The sequence below is a fragment of the Plectropomus leopardus genome, chromosome 15 (assembly GCF_008729295.1).
Source record: "Plectropomus leopardus isolate mb chromosome 15, YSFRI_Pleo_2.0, whole genome shotgun sequence".
Lineage (NCBI taxonomy): Eukaryota > Metazoa > Chordata > Actinopteri > Perciformes > Serranidae > Plectropomus > Plectropomus leopardus.
The window spans coordinates 8,827,736-8,842,228 of record NC_056477.1 but is presented as its reverse complement, the minus strand read 5'-3'; the positions used below and the strand labels follow the sequence as shown (position 1 = coordinate 8,842,228).

Genomic DNA, 14,493 nt, shown 5'->3' with positions numbered 1-14,493 from the left:
ACATCTTAGAGCACTGTGTCCCCAACCTTCAGGGTCATGCTGCCCAAGGATCTGATTTTTCATCGTGACTTTGAATTTTTTTTCAAAGGAAACCGATCATCAATCCTTGATCAGCAGTCGCTGCCTAAAGCGCCCTGAGATGTAGCATTTAAAGACGTTTCTATATTATCGGTCCGACCTTGATGAAACACATCCTCTGTTGTAGAATATTACAAGAGGGGATTGTCTCGTCCTACAGGGATGTGAATCTGTACTTCATGACAAAGGAGTTAGGAGCTCTGTGCATTATGGGATATGTACATTGTGAGAAACATTTAATTATATTGGTAATGGCAATTCTTGCATGATAGTACAATACAGATGTGACTAGTTTTCACCAACAGAAGTATCAAAATTAAAGAAAAAATTACATAAGTACAAGTAGCTATGTAAAACTGGTTAAAATGTGATGGAAATGTGTTGTTTGAGAAATAGTTTGACATATTTGAAAAATACTCTTATTAACTTTCTTGCTCAGAGTTAGATGTGAAGATCAATACCTATCCCATATCTGTGTGTTAACTAAGAAGCTACAGCCAAATGTAACAAACTTTTATTGATTTATAGCGGTCATATCTTCTCATTTAACTCTAGGAGAGTAAAGTGAATCAGCGTGTTTCCAAAATGTACAACTATTCTTTAAAAAAAATAGTTGAGCCAAAATTTTTAGAAAGAAGAAAAACCAGAGAGGCAAAGTCCGTCCCCTTTTGGTGTCCCTATGGGATTTTGTTTTTGTAAAAATAAGTATTGGGAACAAAAAGGGACAAAAAGTTCTTGATCTTATTTGAATTGTGCCATGAATTACACATATGATGTCAATTTAAAAGATAATTTTGCAGGTCAAGAAAGTCACAGAGTTGTAGTTCCATTTAGTTTTATCTGAAACCTCTCAGTGATCTACGTCTCATCTTGCACAATCTACACTTTCTCATATCTAAACTACAAAAAAGGTTAATTTCCACTGAATTCCAAAACATGTTGTATAACCAGCCCCAAAATGTCATGAAACAGTCGCAGTTCCACTATAAAAACACCAGGTTAGGTTTAGGAAAAACATTATTGGTTTGGTTTGGTATTAAGTAAATACTTTTGTCACTAATGTAATTTTGCGAAGATTATGTGACGTACATTATGTATGACACATCACATAACTCACGAGTGTAGCATGCTAAACTACATGAATGTTGACTTCCAGACACAAACACTGGTGTCTTGGGTGATAGTCTTGCATTTGTTTGACCAACCCACCTCAACTTACATCCACCCTATGGGCGTTTCTTCCATATTTGTACAACAATGTGCAGACTTTTTATACTCGCTTTTTGTATTACGTCACTTTACTTCCTCCTCTGCTCTGGTAATAATTACTATAGCCACTAGAGGGTGCCACTTTACAATGAGTGTAAGTTTGAGTCATAATAAGCTGCTTGCACATCAGCAGCTGCCATGAGGTCTTTTTTTCAGTGAGAGCAGACTGGCGTCACCATCACCAACGTAGCGATGTTTCCCGCACAATTGTGACGTTATTTTACTTGATGTGTTTTATCCAATGACTTCTGGTCTTTTTAATCGGCTCACAAGCAAGACCTGCTGCTTGTGTGATAGCATCCAAGTATGCAAAACACAGGCACGACAGCTTCAGCATGACTTCAAATTCCTTCTAATAATGCATTTTCAGTTGTAGGACAGTTGCAGTTTTACAACGTACTTTGACTATCTTAACTTGCAAAATTATTTTTAAAATTGATAAACATCATGTAATTCATGACACAATTCAAACAAGATCAAAATATGATTTGCTTCTTGCCATTTAAATACCCTAAATGTTTTTTTCTGAAATAAACTTCCATTGTGGTCCATTGGAAGGGGAGGGACCTCTCTCTGCTCAATGCAACTGCCCAAGAAAGTACAACAGTGTGTGTGTGGTGGATAATGTGCCAAAATTATAACACACACTATGTTTCAATGTGAAGGGATCAAATGAATTGTCGGAATATAACATCACATGTTCTGTTGGACTCAAACGTTTCTAACTACGAAACACATTTTGTTATTTGTATTTTCGCGTTGCTGTTGTGGGTTTTTGTGTCATCTCTCTGAATCACCTACATGTTCTTCATCGACACACCAACAGACCTGATGACTTTGTTAACAGGCAGGCAGTTTGAAGCGTGACTGATGTGGATTACAAGCAACCATATCGGATCCAACTGAAATTGTAACTGTGTCACATGAAAAAAAAGCTGTTCACTATTTTGTTTTGTATTGTTTTAATTTATTTTAACAGCAGGTTTATTTCAGTCATTGTTTTTTTTTCTTGTCTCTCAAAAGACACACAAATTGTTCCTCAGTTTTTAACTTCACATGTTAGCGTGTTCAGTTGTGGTACATTTTAATCTACGGTTCAGTCTCTGTCTTTGTTTACACAATGACATCTTGCATTAAGAGAAAACTCCAATCTATGGTAACTGCCCTTGAATATCTGTAATTTAAATAGTGCTGCTAGAGAAAGAAATCTAAATGTAACAACTTACAATAAATACTTAATAGATTTTTGCCAAATGTGAGCGTGTCATTCTTTGTATGGAGGTATGGGAAATAACCAGCAGATACAGCCTATATGCAGTTTGGTTAACATTGTAGTGTGAGGATGCATAATTTGAATTTCAGACACTTGCAATTCTTATAAAAAAGGATTTCCACATAGGCCAAAAATATATATTTACAGGATAAGCTTAAGATAAAGGTAAGTATTTCGATTTTTCATATTTCATTTATTCAGTTGCTTTTTTACATTTATTTCCCAATATGAAGGTCTAAATGGTGTTTCAGGGCTTTATCTACATTATAATGTTCGGGGAGTAATCTATATTCATATATGATTTTGTTCGCCAAAAAATGTTCAGTTGATATAAGTTGATATAAAATGTTGATATAAAGTTGATACAAAATGTTATGATACGATATACAAGACAATATCATTTTTTTTCTTGGATTCAGTCAGCCACAGTGTAAAACTGTTCATACTAGGTTTATGCTGTCAAACAGTGTTTCCTTGGGGAGAAGTATTTAGAGGAAGTGAGGAGCTTAGATTGCTGACTGGAGGCCAAAAGGTCTCAGGGATCACATGCTGCTCTCAAACAACATATGGATTATCCTGGAAAGTTCATGGACAGCAAAAAAATATACAGCATTGTTTATTTAACATTTCCAGAAACTGCACTTGAGGGTTTTTGCTTTGTATTCTATGAAATGAAACAGGATGATTTAGTGTGAAATCTAAAAACTTCAAAACAAACTAAGAAATGTGGATTAAAAGTAAAACCATGCAAGTAACTCTTCTATGGTGCGTTGAGAAATGAGTAGTAATAAGGTTAACCTCCCATCATAACAACACACATTTAAACAACAGGTGACATGACTAGTGGTAGAAAAAAAAAGGCAGCCTCTTTTAAAAACGTCTTTATTTCATCAACCAGATCCGAGATCACGTTTTCAGACTTGTTTACATTCAGACAACAAGGTGAGACCACATGCTGAGGACGGGAGAGGAGGCAGGTTCGTGTGCATGGGTGCTCTCTTATACAATCCTCTGTATGTTTGTGTGTATGTGTAACTTTTCATACAGTCCTCTCTGCACACGAGCACAAGTATGGGCACTCTCATCGTGTGTGTGTGTTTTCTCTCTCTCACACAGTCTTTTGATCCGTCACCTCTGGAGCTGTTGAGACAGATGCTGAGTCCTCCTGGGTCTCGTCTAATCCCTGGCTGCATCCTCGGTCACCTGACTGCACGCCGTCTTTCACTGTGATCGCTGCGTTGGAGTAGGACGCGTCTATACTCTCATATGGCTCTGATGTCCACTGAGAAAGAAGAAAGAGAGGAGGAAATTATAGCATGGACTACGCAACATTTTGCATCCCTAGTCAAATTAAAAGAGCAGCGAGTAGTTTTTTTTTTTTCCAACGTAAACAAATATCCTAACTATTAACCCTTTGAAAACCTGGATCAACATTAGATTTCTTGTGTTGTATTCAGATGTCTTTCACAAGCATTTAAACCTTTGAAATGTGACCAAATTGGTTTCAAAAGCATGATAAAGAGGCAATTGGCAACTTGGCATGAAATATCCCAGAAATTGCAAAAATAAAAATAAATGTGTTATATGTCTGCAACTGTGTTATTTGTGTTTCTGTCTGTCTTGGCTAGGACACTTAAAAAAAGATATTTACAATGTTATTGAGCCTTTTACGGTTATAAAAAAGCAAAAATAAAAATACAGGGGACCAGGTTCTGCATGAGGAAGGTACAGCCTGTGTATGAAGACAAATTTTGCATGTCGACCTGGTGATCTGTTCCCTACCTGTGTGGCTCTGCTGCTGGACCTGTGCGAGGGCCCCATGGCGATGTTGACACTGGATGAGGATTGTGTGTCGGTGGTGTTTCCCCCTTCAGCAGCAGACAGCCCAGAGATAACCAGGCCGCTGGAGAAACTACGCTTCCCAAAGAGCAGGCTGAGAGTGGACGAAGACGAGGAGACCTAGAGAAAGACATCAGTGTACCACAAACGCTAAGATGGGAGCACAAAACACAAATATGCTCATGCACAAACACTTACAAGAGATAGCAGGCAAGGATGACAAGTAGTAAGCTTTGGCCATCAGCTGATTGTTTTTTATGATAATGACAGAGATGAAGTGCTGAATTTTCATCTGTTAACCATGTGTTGCTGTTTGTTGGCTAACAAGTGTGGATGTAAACAAGTGTAACGTTTCGTACCTGGCTGGAGCGCTGCTGATGCTGCGCTGCCTGGAGCTGCGAGCTGATCCCACCTGCTCCTGAGAGCCGAGGGACCTGAAGAGAGACACACGTCTTTTATCTCCTACTACAGGCACACTAAAGCAATGTGTGTGTGTGTGTGTGTTAATACCTGGGAGAATATTGAGGCTATGGAAGTGTTAAAGGAGAGCTGACTGTTGGAAAGACGCTGGACAAGCCCATGGGTGGAGCCTGAGTCCAGGATGGGCCCTGATTGGCTGCTGACGGGAGGACGCTGACTCTGAGGCTGAACTGACCGACTGCGGTACTCTCTCCTGGCTGCACACACATACACACACACACAAACACATGTAAAGATATGGTAATAAAAAAGGAAGACGAACTATGAGGTAAAAAAAAAAATCCTGACTGAACAAGCACATGGTTTTGAAATATATACAACTAAACAATAAAATGTGGAATGATATCATAATAATTGTGTACTTAAAAAATTAAATGACTTGAAATCAGATTACTGTTTAACCTGAGTTTAAGGCACGAAGTATTTTAAATATAAATAAATATATAATAATATAATAAATAATTCAGTACCAAACTGCCTTAAAAATACCACTCGCTAAAATACCTGACAACAAGAACCGTAACATGAAGGATAAGTTATACTATATTTTTCTTCCTGTCTGTAATTCCTATGAAAAGATCAAACCAATCTAATAGTCTGTTTCTCATAATTTTCCAACTTCTCTGCCAGAAACATAAAGAATATCAGCTGACTAATCCTTTGATAAAATGTAAAAGTAAAAGGAAATGATTATTAAACTTACAGTAAAAAACAACATTTAAGCTCACCTACTGTATGTAGTTTTTTACTGAACACTAGCACAAGAAGAGTCATAAAGTCAGTTACTCTTTATGCTAATTAATTCAGCGCTTTACCTGTAAGAGGACACACAAATCAATTTGTCTTTTAAATGTTACATTGTCTCATTTTACAGGTAAATAAAAATGGAACAGTTGTGATGGCTGTATGTTAGTGTGCTGTTGTCCCTTTTCTGTCTCTCTCCTGCAGCTCTGTCAGGTGTGCTGCCTAACGAGGCTTAACGAGCTGCCTAACGAGGCCTAACGAGCTGCAGCGGGGAAAGAGAAGCTTAAAGCTCCTGTTCCAGCAGCAGACGAGAGGCTGCTGGTGTGGGGACTGCTGGTTTTGCTGCCTGTTGTTTGTTGATAAATCCCACGGATATTATCCTTTTTAAAGGTGGTTATTTTGGCTCAGTGGTGGAGTATTGTTTGCCCAAAAGGGCTGCCAATGGGTGGAGGGTATTAACTATTAAAACCAAATAAAAACACCCAAAACTAAAATAATCCTGCTTGTGTTATGGAACCTGCCCATGTGTCTGCATTGTGTGGAGTGTGTGTTTGTGTGTGTATAGGTGCTTGTTTATTTCCAAACCTGGCAGCTCACTCACAGTTGCAGTGTGGGGACCAAAAGCTGCACAAAGTTGTTTGAACAGCTTTTTTCTGTCTTTATTTTACAATTTGAATTAGTCAAAAGGGACACTTTGTATCAAAACAACATGGGAAGTATGTGTAGATGAATTGTTGTAAACTTCCCTCCATCTAACCAGTGATGTCATTTGGCAGTGTTTCACCGGCTCTTGGGGCTGTTGCTTGAACTTCAGGATGTACTTTTGTAGTTTTTGGAGTATACAGCTGATCAAAAGACAAACCGTCTCTCTCTCCATCTCTCAAACTCAGACCAAAATCCAATGAACAGTGAACCTAGGAAGTGCTGTTTGAAAATAAATCAAGATAATGTTACTGCACTCCCTATTTCTGTCCTAAAATGTTTTCAGAAATGTAATTTAATGCCCCGTTTTGCTGTAATGGTGAGAGTTTGTGTACACAAAGTGGGAATCATACTGCTTCCTGCAGGGTGAAAACAGATCAAACGATAAAACAAAGCAGCACTGATCGAATATAAACCAAGATTCTGTTATTGAGTTGCATAATTCTAGTATTTGTGTCTTTAAGTTTTATGTGACGACTCTCTGGTCAAAATTGGTCAAATACTTCTTTAAAGATTCAGTGAGATACTCAAGAATCAATGTAATCAATAAATATTTCCACAAGAACAGTGCAACACATTTGCGTGTGCGTATCAGTGTATACCTGCGTTGTGGTGTCTGTGGCTGTGCGTCGTCCTGGCTCTGTGCTGGTAGAGGCTCAGGCTGTTGGACGTGACGGAGGACGGGCGGTTGTGGCTCAGCGAGGATGAACCACCGGCACCGCAGTCAACATCCTCCATGTTCACACCACTGTTGCAGCTGGTCAGGTTGTCCTTACGCACCCTGCAGAACACACACACACACACGCACACACAGAGCTCTGATTTATTTATTCACATCCACATCGGTGCAAAGGACACAAACTGGCAAAGGGCCATCAAAAATTTAGCAAGCCTCGACTATTCTGGCTTGTTAGCTGCACACACACGTAAACTTTGACTCAGAGAGAGAGATGTTACGTAAATGTGCAAGCATGTGTGACACACACTGGTGCAGCTCGCCTCTTAAATTAGTTAAATGTGTTTTAAGTGACGAGGAATGGCTCATCTCCTAGCTCCTCGGCTACTTATTGAAATTAAGACGACACCTAACTGGATGTCGATGAAACAGGATTAACAAAGTAATCTAATCTGAAAGGAAAACTCAGCCTCTAAGAAGCTTAAGAGAGCCACAAAGACAGACACACACACACACACACACACACACACACACACACACATTAGCCGACCTTCAGGGGTTAATGCAGAGCCTTTACATAAAGCTGAAGGTAATGTGTAAAAGAGGGATTGATAAATAAAAGAGAGGACAGACGAAGAGTGAGGGGAAGGATGTGGAGCCAGAGGCAGGAGCAACTAGAGTCAAAGCTTTTGGCAGCCGTCCCACCCTGCGATCCTGTCTTTCTCTCCAGTGTGCACTCCCACTGTCCCCGTGCATGTGTTTAAAACTACATTAAGTTGGCGGGGAAGTCTCTCCGCAGCACTGACTTCCACCAAGTCAATATCTGTAAATCCACAGAGAAGCGCTCGCTCAGCAGGCAGCTGGAGCATTACGCCGCTGATGGCTCCTTATACAGAGTGATTTACACCAACTAGCTGAATAAGTGAACATTTTAAAGTTACAATTATCTCCTGTGTCATCACAGCTTTATGACTCTTGTAACTCCAGTGTTGTGTTTAGTATCCTGGAGAACTCTTTAACAGCTCTAAAATCTCATTAAATATTTTTATCTGCTTGATACTACATTATCTTGGAGCCCATCAGCTTTCGTTTGATGATAATCAGCCTCTGGGGACAATGCACAGTATTTCAGGAGATCCGGAGTAGTGAGCAGATAAGTGGGCCAAGACTTCCTCTTACATGAGGCGATCATTTGGACTGATCTCTAATCTGCATGTAAAGGCTTCAAAGGTTTCATGTGATTGGTTATTACTACTTGGACTACAAATAGAGTGCCCACGGATGATGTTTTTCTGTAGGCCAATTTTGTCCCATTGCACTAGTGTTGCCCTGAATACCTTGTCAAAAAGCCAGTGGGATTTGTCCATTGAATGTGGACCATTGCAGAAAATAAGACCTGTGGTAAACAGACATTTATGATACTGAAACATTTTGCTCGAAAAAATCATTTTGACAAATGAAAAACACTTTCAGGATTTTTGAAACCCAATTGTAAATGCCAGAAGTAAAAAGTTATTTCTAGGTTTTAAACAAACTACACTTCGGTTACATTGTCGCTGTAACAAGGCTGTCAAGCTGTGCGTGGCGTGGCTCGACTTGACTATGTTCTGTGGGGTATTTACTGATATATTTTATGTTGAAGAACAAAATGTGAAAGTCTCTTAAGCTTGTGTTAACCACAGACCTTATTTCAGGCTTCTAACCAAAAACCCATTGACTTTGAGACGAGAAACTGGAGGTGATATAAAGCTAATCTATTTACAGGTTTTAGGACTTATTACAGGGAACCCTTACGATGCCAAAATCTTGTCCCATTGCCACAGATTCTCCATATAGATATCTGTTATACAGATCAGATACATGACTTTTCCTAATTTTACAAGAATTGCTCATAAACATGATTTTGAACTTATGATACATTTCATTGTGTGCCACGTCTCATTCAGGACAGTTCAGTTTCTCTTTTTGTTGTCCTCATGTTTCATTGACTTGTGCTTCCTGCTTTACTTTGATATTCACCTCTTGTCTTGTTTCAGGTCTTCCATGTCCTCCCCTGTGTGTTTCCCTCCTGTGTGATTACCTGCCCCGCCCTTATGTGTTGCACCTGTGTCTTGTTATCTCTCTTTCTGGAGAGTATTTAGTCTCCTCTCTTTGTGCCAGCTCTTCTTGCTCCTCTGTGACAACATCCATGCATGAGTCTGAGTGTTTTGACCAGTTTTTGCTTTTTTTTTTTTGACCCAGCTGACGTTGTACCTGTGCCTCACTGACTGATCTCCTGTGTACCTGCCTAGTTTTCATTAAGAGGACTAATTGATTGAACTTTAACTGCCTTGTCAGAGTCACTTTGGGGATCAAGTCATTGGTTCAGTGCATGTAAGCAACCTAATACAGCTGACTACAGCAGTAGTGTTGTTATTTAATGACCCCAAAATTAAAACTGTCTTTTGTGAAATAGTTTGTCGACCCTAATTAGCTGCAAAAGATGGAGGACGTTCTGAGCAATAACACTCATCAAGTGATTACATCTTATCTCTGAGACTGCAAGAAATGTGTATGTTTTTACTGAAGTGGGCACTCTAAATAATGGCGATGAAATGAAACTCTTATCCAGAGTGTCTTATTCAAGGACCCTCAGAGACTGATGGCTGTTCCATGAAGCCTCAGTTACCCACCACACTGAAGTAAATAATGAGGGACTTTTACAAGTGAAGAGTGTTGATTTGAGAGCACAGTCACAGAGGTTTTTTGAAGGAGGTTAAGCCAGAAGAGTCGAGGTGAAAAAAACTGCACTCTTGACTCAGGTGGGAATAAAATGCATGTTTTTAAATATGCAGAAAAGTATTTATTCTCAACTGACCGTAACCATTTAGAGCAAAGCCACGATCGAATGACATCCAGGCTTAAAGCTCCTCCTCCGATGCTGCGGAGTGTGCGGTGTGTTCCTGCGTATGATGTTGTTAGCGGTGACACATACCTATAAGATAATTAAATAAATGTCATTCAATCAGCAAGAAGTTTAAAATCTCAACCAAAACAGTATGTAAAATATTTTTCAGAAACATCCATGCTGCAAAGGTGAAATGAGTAAAAACTAACATTTAAATTTAGTCCTAAAAGTTTTTCATGTTAGTTTCATGCTCGACACATCTGGTCTGAGCACAGCTGTGAGAGTGACACATACATGGGGTAGCCCAGCGGCTGGTCGCACGACGAGTTCACCATGTTCCTCAGCGCCTGCTTCGAGTTCTGGATGCTGCCTCGTTCTGGGTTTCGGTTCCGTAAAAACACCAACTCCTGCTGCTGGCCTGCCCACAGACCGCGCACACACTCCTTATTGATCTGCAGAGAGAAAAGGGACGAGAATATACAATAATATATATAAATATAATTGTTTATAAAAGGACTACTGAGTAAATCATGTTCCTTCAATGGCTAAAAATACTTGCAATTTCATTACCTGGTTCTAATAAATGTACCTAATTACAACAGAGTTTCAGATAAAGAGGTTATATGCTTTAGATAATATTGTCTGCTTTTTCAGCTCTATCCAGGAGATGTTTTATTTTCGTCCTTCCATCACTGAGCAGCTAAAACTTAATGTGGGAGAAGATTAGACGGAAATGAAGGCACTTAACAAAGTAACTGCAGAGTCAGACAGATTGATGAACAGCCCTATTAAAACCCACACGGATAAAATCCTTACTTAAAAGAACTGCTAAAGAGTTTGGGAAATTCGCTTATTCGTTCTCTTGCCGAGAATTAGATGAGAAGATGGACACCACTGTCATGTTTGCATTGGCACGATATATAGGAAGCTGCGGCTAGCAGGTGGTTAACTGAGCATAAAGACTGGAAAAACAAAACTGGCCTGTTTCTTTAAAGCTGTTTATCAACATATTCTATTGTGTATGTTTAATCTTAACAAAAAGTTATGTGTTACACTAATAAGTTGTGTTGTGGCATGATATTTAGTGAGCTTTAGAGCTGCTCATAGGTGGATTTTTTTTAAACTTTTGGATAGAGCCAGGCTCACTTATCTCCCCTAATCTTTATGCAAACAAAAGCAAACTGAATCCTGTCTTTAGCTGCATATTCACAGGATTTAAAGGAATTTTGTGAAAATACCATAATTCACTTTGGCTCTGCACAAAGTCTGGAAACAGGTATCCAGGCTCTGTCTAACATCTAATCAACACATAATATCTTATTTGTTTGACAGTGAATTTTGTTCACAAAGCCAGGCTTTCTGTTTCCAGTCTCTGTGCTAACCTAACAGAGCATGGACACGATATGCAACCAATTCGCCTAAATACGCAGTCGCCTGTGGCTGTAGCTTGATTGGCTGTCTTCAATTTTTCAAATTGCCACACTCGCATCACAGGTATACCAGTATGCTTTGGCAGCCATTCAGTCACTTCCAATATACAATGAATGGGAGCAAATTTCTGGTCATGTATCATTGCATATAGTGGGCATGCAGTCAGCTGGCTGCTGACAGTACCTTCACATGTAGTGAGACATTAGAGTGGTATAGATTTCTCAAAATGTGGGACTATTCCTTTAACATCATCCTCTAACGTTGAGCAGTTTAAATTTTAATTGCTGAGAGTTAAGCACTTTGCACTGCAGCGTCAAAACATATTGATTAATCACTGTTGTGGTCATTTTGTGCAATGGGCTGAAAAACTTTACTTTCAATGTCAAGAAGTTAAAATTTGCAAGTCTGCACTTTACAGGAGACAGTCGGCTTCACGTCATACAGATTTAATTTGTCCAGAGACTCAGGCACCGCTCAGACCTGCTATACTCTATCTTGATATATTCAGTTGAGACGGGCTGCAATTTCAAATCGGAAAGCTTCTGAATGTTGTCTCAAAGTGATTGTGATGGTTGTCTGGCACCACATCTCCGAGATAAACTTTCAAACCTTCTACTGGTTGGTATAGGTGGGAGGTTTGTCATGTTTTTAACACACTACAAAGCTTTTCTCTCCATCTCACATGATGATCTCCATCTCACGAATTTCCTTTTGTATAGATTGTCTGACTCTTTGCTGTAGCTGCAACCTGAAAATCTTTTTTTTACCTTGATGACCTTGAAGCTGAGGTGGCGTTTGTACAGCATGATGATCTTATACTCGTCCGTGCCGTCATCGATCATGTGTCTCAGTGTGAGCAGCGTGTCGCGGCTGGATAGCACCGCCTTACGCCATGCGGGGTCACTCTCGTGGCAGATGACCAGGCTGCTGCGGTAGTTCGTGATGGCTTCGTACAAGATTGATGACTCCTCGGTCTCCTCCAGGCAGGTGAAGTGATCCTGAAAAAGGGCAGGGAAGGCATGATGGAGCACTGCAGAGTTTTGATCAGATATTACAAAAATGTCAACACCAAGGTTGAGAAACAGCCATTATGAATGTGTTTTTAGAAGCTTTATACAATGCACAAATGTTTGTGCATTTACAAAAAGAGTAAAATATGATTCCAGAGTAACAGCAGCAGCCATTTAAAGACACACTTCACTCTACCTGATGCAGTTTGAGGCTCATTCTGACTGCAGGAGCCACCACCTTCTGCAGGAGGTCGAGATCAGCAAAAACCCACTCGTCTTTGGTGGCTATGCGGAAGTCGCCTTTAAAGAGGGTGTTAAATCCGTACAGAAATGACTCCAGACTTTGAGGTGGAAGATTAGTGGGGGGAAATAGAAATTAAAGAGAAAAAAACAAGAAAAAATGAAGGTTGGATTATGAAAGTATGAAATATTTTGAGAATACTAACCACACAAAGACAAAAAACATTGCCTGCAGAGACAGAAATCTGTGTGAATTATGTGTATGGTAAAAAAAAGATCTGCTATTGCCCCCCTCTGGTATAACTGTCACAGTGCAGGCAAATATCTATTGCTACTGATAATAGTACTAATCATTTTTCAGAACATGTGCAACATTGCAAATTTTAAGACACAGTGGGACCCCCATTATTTATCTATTTGTGTTACTTTTTGGCTTGAATGAGTTTTACCTGTTGGACATGTTGTGTGATGCTGTGCCGAGGGATCTCCTCCCCAGGACGGAGAGAGCGTAGGACAGAGTCACCAAAGGAGAGTCCTCATCACTGTCCACAGGCTGGACACAAACACAAAGACAGGACAAACATGAAAATACTTGAATATGGGACAAATGTAAAAATAAGTACATTCTTCTTCTTCTTATTATTATTATTATTTATGTTACATTTGAAATGAGAAAATGATTCTAAGAGTTGTGACAATTAGCAGCTTCAACTGGAGTTACATGTTCTCTCTAATGCAACTTTTACTGTTCTTTTATGCATTTCACATAACTGAGTAAATAAAAAGAGTAGCACTTAAACAATAAGTCAATTATCTGAAAATAAATCAGCAATGTTTATGTAATTGATTGAGCATTAAAGTCATAAATTTCCTGGTTTCATCATCTCAAATGTGATTTATTTGCTGGTTTTCTGTGACAGTTAATTGAGTATTTCAGGTGTTGGACAGTAATAAGAAAAAAAAAATGATTTAAATACGTCAACCTCGGCTTTGGGAAAATTTGATGGGCATTTTTTACTAGTTTCTGACATTTTAAAAACTAAACAATGAATCCTTTAAGTCAGAGAAAAAGCTCCCGTTAGCTGCTTAAACCCATAATGAAGGTTGACAGAAAAATCTTTAAGTGATGTACCGTCTCCATCTTCCCGGCGCAGTACTGGATCCACTCCAGGTAGACATTGCAGAAGCTGGCACGCGTCACGCCCTGCAGGCAGTGCACGTAGTCTTCATCGATCTTGACGCTAAAGACCTGAGGGTCGCGCTCGATGTGGTGCCACTTGGTGTACGACTGCAGCGCCTCCTGGATGGAGACATCTTTGAGCCAGGTGGACAGTTTGGGAGAGTGGACCAGGTAGTAGATGATGCTCTGAGAGGAGAGAGGAAGAAAGAGGGAAAGCCATAAGACAAAAGCAAAAGAGGAGAAAAGGCTGTGTGTTGTAGCTGCTGAGCACATCTGGAGTTACTATTGGCAAGCTGCCATTTGTAATAATGTTTAATGCATAAAATACTAGTTTATCACATTAACTGTTTAACCTTTTGGCAGGCAAATCTTTAAGAGCCTGTTGGGACAAGAGGGATATTCAGTTTTCAATTTGCCTCTGAAGAGAGGCTGATAAGATTTGTCAAAAGTTGATGCCTAATTAAAGCTGCAGCTTTCCATATCAGTGACTTTTATATTAAAATAGTATAGCAAAATATCAGCAAATATACACAAAAATAGATATCTCAGCCTTTTCTGAAACTGAAGAAATAAGAGATTCGTAGCAGTAACACTGATTCCAGGTTTATCTGGGCTGATAACTTGCTGCTTGCCAATATCGCTCGAACTCTATTCCCCAGTACCTGAAACTTTTCTAAGAGAAAA

The 14,493-nt window shown here is 39.5% G+C and overlaps 1 protein-coding gene across 1 annotated transcript in view; it reads right to left on the bottom strand.

Moving 5' to 3' along the window:
* Positions 1-3,485: 3,485 nt before the first annotated feature.
* pcnx2 (pecanex 2) overlaps positions 3,486-14,493 on the bottom strand; it is a 33,207-nt gene continuing 22,199 nt past the window's right edge. The window contains exons 30-40 of the mRNA XM_042502717.1: positions 13,762-13,995; positions 13,079-13,182; positions 12,586-12,730; positions 12,147-12,377; positions 10,243-10,400; positions 9,919-10,035; positions 6,988-7,166; positions 4,970-5,136; positions 4,819-4,893; positions 4,403-4,579; positions 3,486-3,902 (exon numbers count right to left, since the gene is read on the bottom strand). Coding sequence (XP_042358651.1) covers positions 3,729-3,902; positions 4,403-4,579; positions 4,819-4,893; positions 4,970-5,136; positions 6,988-7,166; positions 9,919-10,035; positions 10,243-10,400; positions 12,147-12,377; positions 12,586-12,730; positions 13,079-13,182; positions 13,762-13,995 — 1,761 coding nt within the window. The 3' untranslated portion in view covers positions 3,486-3,728. The remainder of the gene's footprint in view (positions 3,903-4,402; positions 4,580-4,818; positions 4,894-4,969; positions 5,137-6,987; positions 7,167-9,918; positions 10,036-10,242; positions 10,401-12,146; positions 12,378-12,585; positions 12,731-13,078; positions 13,183-13,761; positions 13,996-14,493) is intronic.